The sequence below is a fragment of the Argentina silus genome, assembly GCF_951799395.1.
Source record: "Argentina silus genome assembly, chromosome: 16".
Lineage (NCBI taxonomy): Eukaryota > Metazoa > Chordata > Actinopteri > Argentiniformes > Argentinidae > Argentina > Argentina silus.
Window position 1 is genome coordinate 14,041,641 of NC_139670.1, and position 14,631 is coordinate 14,056,271.

The 14,631-nt window shown below is 40.4% G+C and overlaps 1 protein-coding gene across 1 annotated transcript; it reads right to left on the minus strand.

Annotated features, from left to right (window-relative positions):
- Positions 1 to 3,674: 3,674 nt before the first annotated feature.
- LOC310817556 (cadherin-related family member 1a) lies at positions 3,675 to 14,631 on the minus strand (the record flags this gene model as incomplete). The annotated part of the gene is made up of 17 exons (XM_083688192.1): positions 3,675 to 4,208; positions 5,637 to 5,891; positions 6,122 to 6,350; positions 8,056 to 8,123; positions 8,936 to 9,100; positions 9,250 to 9,402; positions 10,247 to 10,450; positions 10,571 to 10,671; positions 10,788 to 10,866; positions 10,970 to 11,113; positions 11,545 to 11,661; positions 12,456 to 12,542; positions 12,842 to 12,931; positions 13,041 to 13,091; positions 13,192 to 13,337; positions 13,815 to 13,910; positions 14,571 to 14,631. 17 exons carry the CDS (start codon positions 14,629 to 14,631, stop codon positions 3,675 to 3,677), a joined length of 2,580 nt encoding a protein of 859 aa, XP_083544318.1.

Consider the following 14,631-nt stretch of genomic DNA (forward strand, 5'->3'; position numbering starts at 1 on the left):
CTGCAGTTTTTAAAACACGTCAAAACGGTACAAGATATACCTCTAGAGGTAAAGTTATTGGTTCTGGTGTTGTGCGGTCCTACGTGAGAGTTAAGCTTTAGAAAACAGTCAGTAAAGCTTAAGTTGTCAATTTAAGACAGTGAAATGCCTTTCTTCCATGTTTTAGGGAGAGTGTATTTATTATTCAATGTTTTATGTATGTTCACTGTAAGTAATCAAATGTTTGTATTGAAATGTATTTGATGCTTCTTTGGGATATGTGAATGTTGGGTTATTTTGTTTCTTCTGTTTTTAGAACAAACTGAAATTAAGGGACGCTACAGTAAAAACTCCTCAACTCAACCTGTGGCAGGAAATCATGTTTTTTTTTACACTTGATTATTAGCTGTATATTTATATTCACAATTATGGAACTGTCGGCAAAATGTAGTTGAATGCATTTTATTCTTTATCTCTTTCCATTCAAATGAATGCACTGTGTATAGAGCCACAGCATATTCCATCAAATAAACAGTAACCATGCCTTTGTACTACTTTTTCGTTATGAATGAGGGGTTATTACTGATTCTTTTCTTGTTTTTAATTCACTTTTTATAAGTGGTGGGATTGTGGGGATTAAGGGGGGAGGTCATGGTGGATGCTGAGACATACCCTGCGTCCCAATAGTCTATTCCTCACATCCTCACTTCCTTCTCAAAACACACTGGAGAGCATCCAAGGGTCCTCTCCTTTGATATTCTCCTCCAGTGCATTTTGAAGAGGAAGCGAAGAAGGAGGATGCGAGGAAGAGAGGAAAGACTTTTGGGACACAATCATTTTAGCACAATCACTCAGAGGATTTGTTATATAAGCCGTGTGTTTATACATACACTGGTAAGGAGATTAGAGTGCTTTTCTATCTGTCTGTGTCTCTCTAGATCTTAACCAGAGAATAGATGATCTGAGATCTACATTTAAATGACTGGGTCACAGCAAACAGCATTTCTGATCTCTCTTTTTGGGGGTTAATTAGTCTTTGGTGACTTTATTGTCTTTATTCTTTTTCTTTTGTATTTATCAATTATGAATGTAATCAAACAGGTATATTTGTTATAAATCTTGATGAAAAAATATATCCACATGTACATTTTGCATTATATTGTGTTACGTTCAATAAAAACACATCTAAAATGTTTTGATGTCACCGACGTGGTATTTTGAGAGTCATTTTAGTTTATTTTTAGTTTATTTTTGTAGAATATTACCGTATGTTTCTCAATAGGAAACCAACCTGATTTACTTTGACAAAACATGAGCTAACATCCTTACCCCACTGACTGAGGTTCAACTCACAACTGAGTAAATATCAACATAGTCAGTTAGCCAAAAGACAAAAGCCAATTATTTCTAAGTGGGCGTTACTCCTGTGAATAGGTTTGGGAGTAGAGGACCAAGGAAGAAGATTAGGGAGAGGGTGGAGGTTGGTTTAATGGAGTAGAATCAGATGTTTATGTTGAGGGTTAACATAGGGCTAAATCTACAGAGGCACATCTGTTGTAAGCATGGACACTGGTTAGGTTAACTAGGGATGGAGTAAAGTATAGGACAGCATTTGACTAGGCTGAAAATAAGACTTTCTTTTGTGTTTACACTGAATAATGCAAAATACAGTACCATATCCACAACTATATCTTCTCATTCTGTCATTGTACAACTACATTTATTACTGACCCTCTGAATTTTTCTACTTTCAGTTTTAGTGGACTAACATTGACTGTAACTGATGATATGATACGTAGGCCTACTGCCCTTATGAACTATCAAACACACGACTTCATTATTTTCAAATATTTATTCCAAATGATAAATATAAAGACAATACAAAGGTGACACATTAAAGGACAGGCAAGTGTAAAATACTGTATAATACATTGATTAAAATATTGACAATATTAATGAGATTCATTGCAGTGAAGAAGTACCATGAGATGGATATACGCTTATTAGAGGGCATTGTCAATTTAAATCGACCATTAAAATTGTGCAATGAATTATCATTAGCATACAATGAGCCAACAAATCTAGAAAGCCTACACTGTATTATCTTGTATGTCCATGCGTATACTGTATTATCAACGAATGTCCATGCAGTTTATACTCTACTTGTAACATTGAAATGAATGCTCACAATGTCAATGCTTGCTTTTTAATAATTTTGAGAAATGGTAATGCTGGATTCATGGGTGTCAGTAATGATTAACCATCTACCCTTAATCTATGGTGATTTACGTTACAGTATATGCAATAGCTATACGTTTACATCTCCATTTATACAGGTTGATATTTACTGAAGCAACAAAGAGAAGTGGTGGAGGGAGAGCACAAACACGACGTCCCTTCAATTCAATGCGCCGAGTACCAAAATAAAAAAAATACGTCAATAATGAAAAATTACAAGACCCTCCCGTGATATAAAAGCATTTCTATACGTGAAGCAAAACAACTTTTCAGAAAACAGAGAAAAGAAAAAAAGTAGCTGATTTAGCTTCTGTTGTCTTTAAAGCCTGTAGTGGCACATTGTTATCATAGAAAAAAAAATCTACTTCTCTGCTATGAAGCAGCAAATATGACACGTACAATTAGAATGTCATAACAAAGGTCCATGAGCACTTCATGTTTTAAGCCAGGGGTTCCCAAACTTTTTAGTTTGCAATCCCAAATTGACATCAGTAATTTCCTATTGGAAATGCCAATGCATAATCATGACGTCCAAGTGTATTCTAATCGCCTAAAATATGCTCTAATTGGTTAGATATAAACCCCAAAACACTGCAATATACAGTAGGCTTTATCAAATTATAGAGGTCAGTTTGATTTTCTCTGAGGACCCCAATTTGAAATCAGTACCGACCCCAAGTTTGGGAATTGCTGTGGTATTTGTCATCTTGAGAATATGCTATATAGCTGCATTGTACATGCTCAGTTGAAGTTACACTGGTTACATTACATACATGTATGTCTGACAGGACAAACATACACCAATCCTGGGATTCAGAATTATTCTTGAAACTGATGCAGGGTCTTAAGCAAATAAAAATCACATTTCAGGAAATTACAGGAACATATGTATACAGAGAAATACTCAGTAATCCTTTCCTCAGACATCTTACAGTATGTTCCCTCACTGTTGTTAACATGTTGTAATCCTCTAGATGGCAGTGCAGAGAACTAGAAGGATGAACTGCTTGAGGAGGGAGTGTGTCTAAGACAGGCCAGTGAAGGGTGCTGTTCCCTTCCGCAAAACAAGCAGAAATAGAATCGAAATCAAATGACACACCCTGACACAGTATTTCGTCAGCACCAACCAATGCCACTGATCATGATAGAAATTCAAATGCTTTACTTATACTCTCAAAACTGCTACTCAGTTCTTTTGACCTGTGCCGTTGCTACCTAGTGAGGTATCTTACATTCAATTTACAAAAAAATCTGTTCTGGAGACTCATTTGGGAAGGCAAATGATCAACCTTACCAGACTGAGTCTTCATCGAGGTCTGTTCAGGGAACGTCTCCCTGAAAGCAGAGGAACTAACAGCAATGATAGCAATACCCTGTCATTAGACAATATGGATGTGTGGTCACTTTATGGATCCAAGTATCATCTAAGAAGACACTTCAGAGCTGGTTCAACAGGTTTAATAATATAAGCTTTGGTTGCTCTCAATGATTTTCTGCTCCAGCCTCATTTTGAGCTCTGAAACTAGGGCATTGCTGACGGTGTCTTTGCTACGGCTGGATTTCTTGGAACCTTTGGATGTCAGTGCCCCGGAGACTGTGGGCACTGCCTGTTGCCTCTCACTGGGCCTGGGGTAACAAGGAGGGGGAGGGGGCAGGCTAGGGGCGTGGGGGGGTGGGGGCTTTGGCCGGGATCTGTTGTTTTTCCTGTTGAGATTATTCTCTAGGTCGTTGGCAAGGAACTTGTTCGCTGAGTTGCTGGAGCCGCTGAATGGCATCCTGAACGTCCACGGCTGGTCCCTGGGTCTCCTCTTGATGATGTGACGCGCTGGCATGATCCTGTTCGACTTTGTGTTGCGCAAAAACATAGCCGTAGAGATCAATACAGTCACCCCTACCAATATGCTAATTATACCAGCGACCATGCTTAGGGCTTTCATTGGATTGTCCCTACTTTGCAATAAAAAGGCCCCCATAGGCCCCTTGAGTTGAGTCTGTAAAAGAGCACAAAGAAAACACTTTAATCACGTCCAAGGGACTGAAATGAAACGTTCAAGTCACCATTTTTCCAAAGCATGCAATCATGAGACATGGAGGAGCAAAGCACTGGCAGAGGAGGCCCAGACAACATCTCTATAATGCTACCAGGATGATACACAAACACACACACACACGCACGCACGCACGCACGCACGCACGCAAGCAAGCATGCACGCACGCACATACGCGCACACAGCCACACACTGCTACACACCCCAGCCTGGTGTGACTGTTAATGAGAAAAGCTAAGCACAAAGCACACTGCTCGTTGTCGGGAATGCGTCTGGCAGTGCAGTGCATCTGTTTGCGAAAAAGCATGTGTTTGATTTGAACTGAATGTGGATTAACTTCTAAAGATCCATGAAGCACTGCATTGACAGTAACTGTGGCTTTGGTTGAGTGTGCTATTTGTATTCATATTAGAGATTAATAGATAGAGATTACTCTGAAGAAGAATGGTTTAAATCCCAAGTTTACCAAAACCCAAGTAATAACCCTTGCCTGCCATCTTACTTCAGAACAGCCAAACTAACCCATTAAAACTGCTCTGGTAGAATTGGTTTTCATAACTCAATGACAGTCGTGGTGATTTCAGTAGTCCACTCTACATTTCCATAAATATATATATATATATAAAATTTCTTTTTCAAAAATAGAAAATAAGAATAAAATAAAGTTCAACATGTTCTATCTATCTTCTGAAATGTTCCAACATAATGTGCTCCAGTACTCTTTTACAGACAACGCTACAGAAATAAAATAAAAAAAATAAAAATAAAAAATTCAAGTATGTAAATGTCTTCAAGACATATTAAGGTGATGTATAATCTATACAATGTATTAGATGAGTCGTCTTATTTGAGCCTGCATCTTATCTTTATGAAATTGCCCTCTGGGTTGACTCGAGATCTTTTCACTGTTTTCCAGTACAAGATAGTGGATATAATGATTGTTAGTGCTATGATGAAGATGACAGAGCTCAAGAACATTCCCAAAACAGTCCCAGGTTGCTTGCTGAGGCCCAGGATGTATGCAATAATTCGAGCTTTGATCTGAAATCACAATACAAAATCACAATACAACACAGAGACAACTTATAGTGTATACTGATATCATATCAAATACATATGTAATAGGACAGATAACTTAAATGAAAACCAATGAGATTTTGGGAGTTCTGTCAATCAATAAATGCAGTGATGAGAATGGGAGGACAAGAAACAGGTGAACAATGTGATTTCCTACGGCATAACAACAAACACCATCCAATGTATAAATGCAGAGTGATGAGAAAATGGCTTAAAGAGCAAGCTGGGCAGAGCTATAGACTAGTGCTGCTGGCAGGGCCATGGGGCGGGTTAACAATGGCTTTAAACTCTTACCGCCTCAGTTATGTCAATGTTCACCACAGCCGTAGTACTAAAGGATGGAGATCCTCTGTCCCGGGCTTGGACCACCAGAGACCACTTGCAGTCCTTCTGCTTGGTGATGTTCTGCACTATCTTCATGGACTTGATGTAGGACTTGAGGTTGATCTCGCCTGTGTCAGCGTTGATATCAAAGATGTTGTCAGGGTCGGCTTTCATGATGGAGTACTCGATGACATTGTTAGGAGACTCTGCGTCATCATCCATTGCCTGTGAGAAAGCTCAGTGTGAAGTATCCAGCAAAAACAAAAATGGATAGAAATGTACATGATGTAGCTCCTATATCTGCATAGTAATGTCTGTTTACCCTAGTAACATTAACAAATTGTTACATTGTAATGTAGCACTTCCTTAGTTATTTTGTTGTAATGGAGCTGTGATGAGTAGTCATTCGTAGTTTTTGTCTTCACATAAGAGAGATAATGGTCAGATAGACCCACCTCTACTTTCACAGGTGAACCAATGGTCATGGTCTTCTCCACAAAGTCCTCATTGAACTCTGGGTAGTGGTCGTTGAGGTCAAGGACAGTGACAAAGACCTCAGCCAGGCTGTACTTCCCCTCTGTGTCCTCAGCCTTCACATAGAAGTTGTACTTGGCCTTAACCTCCGCATCCAGCGTGGCCCATGATTGGGTGTATATGGTGCCTGATGAGGGGTGAATCAGGAACCTAGAATTCACAACAGAACGTGTATTAGCAATGACCCTTTCATTGTCCCTGAGGATTTGGTTGATTACTTATGGTTGAATACTTTATGATATATGAATATATGATGTAAAGGATGTATTGTTCGGAATTCTTGGATTCAGGTGTGATGTGTGGAGTCAAGAGATGAGATGAGATCACCAGTGTCTTTTGATGATGTAATACAATCTGTGCACAAGGGAGAGATACGAAATACAGAAATGTAGGACGGATCTCTGAGGAACCGAAGGCCGGTCCTCAGTTTTAAGCTACACTACAAGCAGTGGAAAAGTACCAGAGACAGCAAATGTAATGACCTCGCTCAGTCCCCCCCTGCCCCCCCTGTCTTGTCACATGGGCAGCAGATGCCCATCCCGAGGTTAAGGTGTTTACCATGTTGCCTGGGAATGGCACCCGCAGCTTGACCTAAGACAAAACAAATCCTTCTGTGGACCTTCCGGAACCAGAGAGATGAGGGCTTGATCGAGCAGCCTATAACTGATCTGACAACTGTAATACCAATGCATCATGTAACTTATTAATCAACCAGAATCACTATTCCCATCAGTAGATACTGTAGAATATTATTGTCTAAGGTTATGCTCTGTGTCACAGTTTAATCTTGGATTCAATCTCATGGGAAATTAAATCTATTTAATTCAGTCAGGAGGTCCCAAGCTTCAGAAGTTGGATGAGGTTTTCAGTATGACCACAATTGGTCCAACGATGTGTTAGAGCATCGCATACCCAGGCATTTTCCAGCATTTTTACCGCTTTTATTCCCTGTGAAAATAAACAAGTTGCCTTGTATCTGTTAACTTTCACACATTTATAATTTGACTCCCCGCATTGAGGCAGTATTTGCATAAATTTGCACTTTCCGCTAACAGTACGCTGCCTTGCTTTCCAGAGCCCCAGCCTCCTTAACCCCAGCTGTCACATCGCATGTTAATTGGCCCTCGCTACATGAGACAGGCCTGGCAGGCTATTTTCAACCCTCCAATCCAATTAGGAGATTAGCCTGTATCTTGCCGCCATCTTACATTAAGCTGTTTGTGCAGGAGAAGAGTGCCAGGTGGGCCAACCATACATACTGGGTTTCTGCTCCCTTCTCCCCATCAAACAGGCACGCTGAGGCTACTGCGTATCACTGACAGTATGTGTTGCTCTGAGTTAACCTGGAGACAGAACTGGCACATCTTATATTTATATTGATTATAAAGCTGCCCAACTTCCTCCTTGATCCATGTGATCATACTGTATGACCCAGATGTGGTTGAGAGAGACACACACTGGACATGTCAATACAAGTTGTATTATATTGTATTATTGTATTGTATTGTCAAGGTCTCAAGGTCACAGAACACAATGAAAAAAGAACAACGCTGGCAGATTACTTAAGCCCCACAACAGGTCAAGTCAAACTCATATTTTGAATAACGATCTAGCTAGAATCTGGAAAACTGGGATGTTACGTGAAAACCGTAATTATTACCAGTAGAAACAGGACTGACACATGAAATGTTACTGAAATACCAATATTGCAAATGAGATCATTTCTGCAGATGATATGTTTGCCTGGCTCCTCACCAGCTGAAGCTGTAATTTATGCACATTCTATCTTCTCTAATGATTGGTAGTCCATATTATGCTCTTCTCTAATCATTGGTGTTGGCAGGAGTGTACTCACAAATCAGATCCTGATCCATAAATGGAGTATTTGACTTCCCCCCAAAGACCAGAGTCTGGATCAGATGCCTGGGAAAGAGAGGGTGTCGTTAAAATGCCAATCATGACAATATTCATATCATGTTCTCAGCATCTCGAGGCTCTTGAACAGCACATCAAATAAAGATGTATTCAATATTATTATTATTATTATCATCATCATCATCATCATCATCATCATCATCATCATCATCATTATTATGATTATTATCATTGGTTTTGGCATAATAATATGACAATAACATAATTATATGGTTGTGTAAGGACAAAACTCTTGAACCAAGGTCATACATTGTCTATCCATTTAGCTGATTGGTATGACCTGAGGATAACCGAATGATCATAAGCTTGTGTACAGCACAATGTGTGGGGGGTTTGGCCCCAGCAGGGGCTCTTATATGGGTCTCTCCCCTGATGAGTAACTCACAGGGACACAGGCTAAAGGCCAATATGATTAACCCTGAAGGACTCTTTACTCCTTACCTACTCTTAATCTAATTCCTGGTATAAACTTTAGATACTGTCAACATAATATTGCCATTTCATAATGAAGTTCAAAGTTTGTCTACACTCCCTAGAAAACAATACTCAGTCTTTTAAAGAACAAAACAAGATATAAACGGCAAGTGAGTGAACATTCTGAGCATGATACATTTCATAACTGGCAACACTTTTTGCTAAAAGCTAGAACATTCTGATCTGTTCTGGTCTGCTTTCTGGTTAGAGCCTGCTTTTTCTCCTCTCAGCTTCTAATAAACCAGGCCTGTTAATATGCATTCATTGGGGGATTATGTAATCATATATTGGTGGGTGAAAGCAGATTTTAATCCGGATCTACTCACAGTGATAGACACAACGTTGGAGCCCCCGGGGGAGTTCTCAGGGATCCTGGCGATGTAGAACTCAGAAGAGAATTTGGGAATGTTGTCATTGGTGTCCAGGAGATGAATCACGATATCAGCTGTCGCGCTGAACCTCTCAGGGGTGTCGATCTCAACTGCCAGTAGCTGTGGAAAGACAAAATGTAGATCATATCATTAGAAGCTCCCCCAGTCATGTCTGCCATTACAACAATAGAAAATAAAGGGAGTCAAATATCTGTTAGTCAAGTTTCTGTTAATTTAGTTATTGCTGAAAATTGTCTACAATACAGTACCTTATATGTTATGGTTTGGCTTTGTTCATAGTCAATGGCAGCAGAGTCTTCCACTATGATAGTAACCTGTGCTTCATTGAGCACCGTCTGGGGGACCACTCTTAGCACACGGCCTGGCCCCACTAGCCTCAGCTTGAATTTAGCATTCGCCCCCTGAGAGAGAAAACACACACGCACACACACACATACACATACACACACACACACACACACACACACACACACACACACACACACACACACACACACACACACACACACACACACACAGACACACACACACACACACACACACACACACACACACACACACACACACACACACACACACACATTAGCATGCATTATTATTAATTTAAACATTATTCATTTGAAAAGTTCTCTGGTCTTTGTTTGACATCTGTAACTCTAACTGTTCTTCTGAAAAGAGGAAAATGCTGAAAATAAAATGCTGACAATTTCCAAAAGCAGGAAATCTGCTTTTGGAAAAAATCCCATAATGATTATAAACAACCACTTAATCTGAATTAACTATTGACATTGTTGTGATCTGTCCAGGATTCTTAATATCATTATTAGGAGCTTTGGATATTTATCTCTAAAATGGTATTACGTAATTTGACATGGGTCAACATACTACAGCTGTTTTATGCAGGCTGATTAACAAACATTTATGTAATACTGTAAGTAGAGTTTAAAACATGCACAGGATATTCTCTGATATCAGCTGTAGACTCATGAGGACAAACATAATAGTTATGTGCTGTGTGCCCTCATTTGATAATTTCAGAGGCTAGCATTTTTTGATAAAATTGTTGTAATCTTGTCTCGTTATTGTCTGCCAAAAGTCCTGTTGTTGCAATGAAATTCACATCGAGCTAGCACATCATAATGCGTGTTATACAGGCTATATCCAGAAATACTATCATAAATCTATTTTCTTAGTGACTGAGAAAGGCACATTTTCTAAATGCTTGCAGGAGTTGAATGGTCCTACCTGATCAGAGTCATTGACAGTTATCTTCAAGCCTCTGAGAATCTCTCCCGCTGGAGGATGCTCATACATGGTGACCTCAAACTTGCTCTGCGGGCCGTTCTCTCCATAGAAGGTGGGGGGATGGTTGTTGAGATCCACCACTCGAACCGTCACCAAGGTCGTGACGAAGTCCAGTAGCTCGTCGTTTGGCCCTAGCTCAGAGGCCTATGTTTACAAACAGACAGAGAGAGAGAGAGAGAGTGAGAGAGACAGATTAGACAAAGATAGGCCTACATACATGAAATAACAATGTCATTAACAGAAATAGAAAAAAAGTGCTATTACCTTGACTTTGATTTCAAACAATTCATTTTTCAGCTGGACTGGATAAGCAAGAAGACTGATACAACCACTTGTGCTATTTATGGTGAAGACACCATCGCTACCTAAAGGAGGTAGAAAATTGTTTAAATGTTTAATAAAACTGTGTAGTAGGGTCACTGGACATACAGAGTTAGTTATAAATGGCTTCATGGAGGAATTCAATTATGATATTTCTTACCATTAGCAATGGAATAATGAATGAGACTAGGATTGCGTTGATCTCCATCTTTGGCATAAACAGTAAATATTTCGGAACCCTGAAAGTACAAGTCATAGACCATAAACGTATGACTTTCTAAAAAGCACAGCACGATATGTTGTCATAGTAAGATAGTCTGGCTTTGCTATAAGCCTACTTACCGGAACAGAGACCTCGTACACATATCCAAAGTAAGGGGTTCCAACAAAGGAGGGGGGAGTGTCTTGGGCATCGATCACATTGATGGCTATGGTGGCTGTAGATGTCAACACCTGGTTCTTCCCTTTATATTTTCCACCCCCATCCTGAGATAGGGACAGGGAGAGAATACATATTTGATGACACTCAAGAGCTGACTGATTATTCTGAGCAGGTGCCTCAAAACACGTTGTTATGAACAAACAACAGCATATGTGATTAGCTCATGGATGGAACAGAATGTATTTGGTACCATTCCTCATTCAATTCCATGCATTACAATGAGCTCATCCATCGGTTTCTCCCTCCCTTCCCTGGTTCACACTATATGCACCAGTGGAAGCTGGTGGAGGTAGAAATCGGAGGACATACTCATCGTAATGCATGGAATGGAATGATCCCCTTGATCTCCCCCTGAGCTCCCCTCTCCTGACCTGGGCTCCCCTGAGCTTACCCCTCCATCCCCCCTCCCTCCCCCTGAACCAGGGACGGAGTGGATCAGCAGCCCCAGATCGGGATGACATCATCGCTGTCTTACCTTGGCAACCACTGTTACCATGTGTGTTGGTGTGGTCTCGTAGTCCAGCGTCTCGCCGGGTTTGATCCGGAGGACACCGCTGTGCCCGTCGATGGTGAACTTGGTGGCCGGTGAACTCTGGAAATGATACAATAGACATGACCATCAAACACTTTGTGTAGCAGATACAATCGATCCTCAACAAGGCTAACAAGGTTAAAGGACGGACGGAACTTTGAGTTTTTTTGTTTAATTTTCTGGTGCCAAACATGTCAGAATGTCATGTCCCGGTTGCCACATGAAAAGTGCCAACTACTGTTTACCGCCAGCCAAAGGCAGCCCTAAGCCCTTGTTAAGCCCTCAATACCTTGCTCAAATGTAATTGAAATTTAATCCACTAAAGTAACATAATTTCCTGAATGCACTCTAGTGTAAAATCAATTGTTCTCTCCATACGCGACACCTTTCTTTGCTCAAAGACATGCCCTTTGCCTTTCAACCACCAGAATAACAGTAGTTCTCCCATAAAGACTACTCAATTTTTAATCCCACTCAGTTGACTGTCAACTGTCAAAAATAAGGTACAACTTAAAAAAGTGAACTATCCGGGGCAGTGGTAGCCGAGTCCTAGGGCGGACAGGAAAAACTGGTGGGGTGTGTGAACTGGCAACCGGAGGGCTGCTAGCATTAACAACTCAGGTGCCAACACCACCATTGTGCCCTTGAGCAAAGCACTTAACCCTGCACGTCTCCAGCAGCACCGTCCTGTGGCTGACGCTCTGCTGCTCCCAGCCTGAAATGGACAGATGTGTATAGATGTAGTATGTGTATGTATGCAATATGTGTCTTGGGTTGCGTCTTGTAAAATGGACAATAAAGATTGTATTGTATCCCTTCATTACGTTATTGGACATTTTTATGGACATTATTACCTCTAAGTAGTAGGAGACACTCCCCCCGGACCCCATGTCTTTATCCACTGCTTGCACTCTGTAAATGCTGCTTCCTGCAGCAGCATCCTGTACATGACACACACACATGCACGCACACACACACACACACACACACACACACACACACACACACACACACACACAAATAATGTTTGGCATTTGACCATAATGATCCTGCATACACTCATTTAGCATCTGTTTGACTCTAACGATGAGGTAGCTCCACTTGAAGACGTGTCAGGCCTGCAATGGTGAACCTCCATTATCTTTAAAGACATTACTGAACTTAATAATACTGTTCTGTACAGTATATCAAACCAATGTTTAGAGCCAAGCTGTCATTCTGGTAATGATTTAACACTAACCTCTGAGACATCCAAGGTGAAAGGCAGGTTTTGAAACTGTGGTCGCTCATCGTTGGCATCGGTGACAAACACCCTTATTGTCTCGACAACCTAAAGGCGGGAAAACAGCAACAAAATACCACAGCTCAGCTACTTCCAGTAAGTGTGGATAACACACTAGATGTATAGAGATTTACTCTTGTTTGACATCAAAGCTCACCTTATTGCGACCATCTGTTATGCTGACAAAAGCTTGAATTTCATCTCGTCTCTGTCAAAACAAAGGTTATAATAGTTGTTATAAACCACACTAACTAAAAATAAAGCCTCAGTGGCAAGTATGACCTCAAACATTCCTGTGTTAAACTCACCTCTCTGTCTAATGCCTCCACTAGAGTTACAACCCCTGACTTGGGGTCCACCCTCAGGTATTCCTTGGAGCCTTTCTCAAAAGTCAGCCCATACCTCACATCATCCCCCTCTGGGTCTGAGCCATTCAGAGTATACACCTGTGTTCCTATCAATGACAAGGAAAGGTTGAAATTATGAAATGGCCTATCAAATACTGTAAATAAGATGGAGGCTATTACAACAGCAAGCAATAGGGCAGAAAACAGAGCCACACCAAAGACATTCAGGATTGAAACGATCACATTTTGATCGATAACAGTTTTTCTAGTCAAACATGCATTGAAATAGTCCGTTTATATAACTTGTCATTGTCTGGAGAGAGACACTGAAGTCCTTTTGTTTTCTCACCTATAAGCCTGTGAGGTGAGTGTACGTCACAATCTGGAAGGTATTACACTGATAATTCTCAAGCTCAATGCTACTCATGTGATCATTCCATATTGAATATCTCTACATTTGAAAAATAAAAGTAACAACAATACCATAGAGGTCAAAGCTCTTTACATCATTACACACATCTCTATGTTTACAGCTTCTCTGACTCATGACCTCGTTAACACGTTTCACTGTTAACAAGACTCACCAACTGGTGTATCCTCTGAGATACTGAACAAAGCCATGTTTCCATCTGTACTGCTCGGTCCATTATCGTAAAAATAAGGAGCGTAGTCTGATTGCCCTGATAGAAATGAACAAATGATATCATCATATTATCATTATATCATCATTATATCAAGATTGTGTCAAATGTGTAACTAAATTGGACAAACATTCTCAAATCACAAACATAATAACCCCATGACAAGGATGACTATAAACCATGTAGAGTATGTTTACAAATGACAACATAAGCAGCATGTCAATTCAACATCTTAAGGTATTCATGATAGAGCAGACATTTAACTGGGTGGTCCGATCTATAGTGAATCAAATCTGAATATTAAATTCATTGATTCATGTGTGCACTCACTTGCTAAAAGGACAGGTACTGTAAGCAGAAAAGGGGGAAGATACAGTACAGTTAATTTACTTACAGTTTTTAACAGTTACTCACACACATTAAAACACACACACACACACACACACACACACACACACACACACACACACAGACAGACAGACAGACAGACAGACAGACACACACACACACACACACACACACACACACACACACACACACACACACACACACACACACACACACACACACACACACACAAACACACACACACGTATAGTAAGAGGGGTATGATCTCTTTGAGTGGAGTGGATCAACAAGGTAATCACTCACACAATTGAACTCCTTACCAAACACAAAAAGACAAAGACAAAAACCTACCCGAACAGACATGAACCAAAATGAGGAACAGAAAAATAGGCGTTCTCCTCTCGTTCTTCAT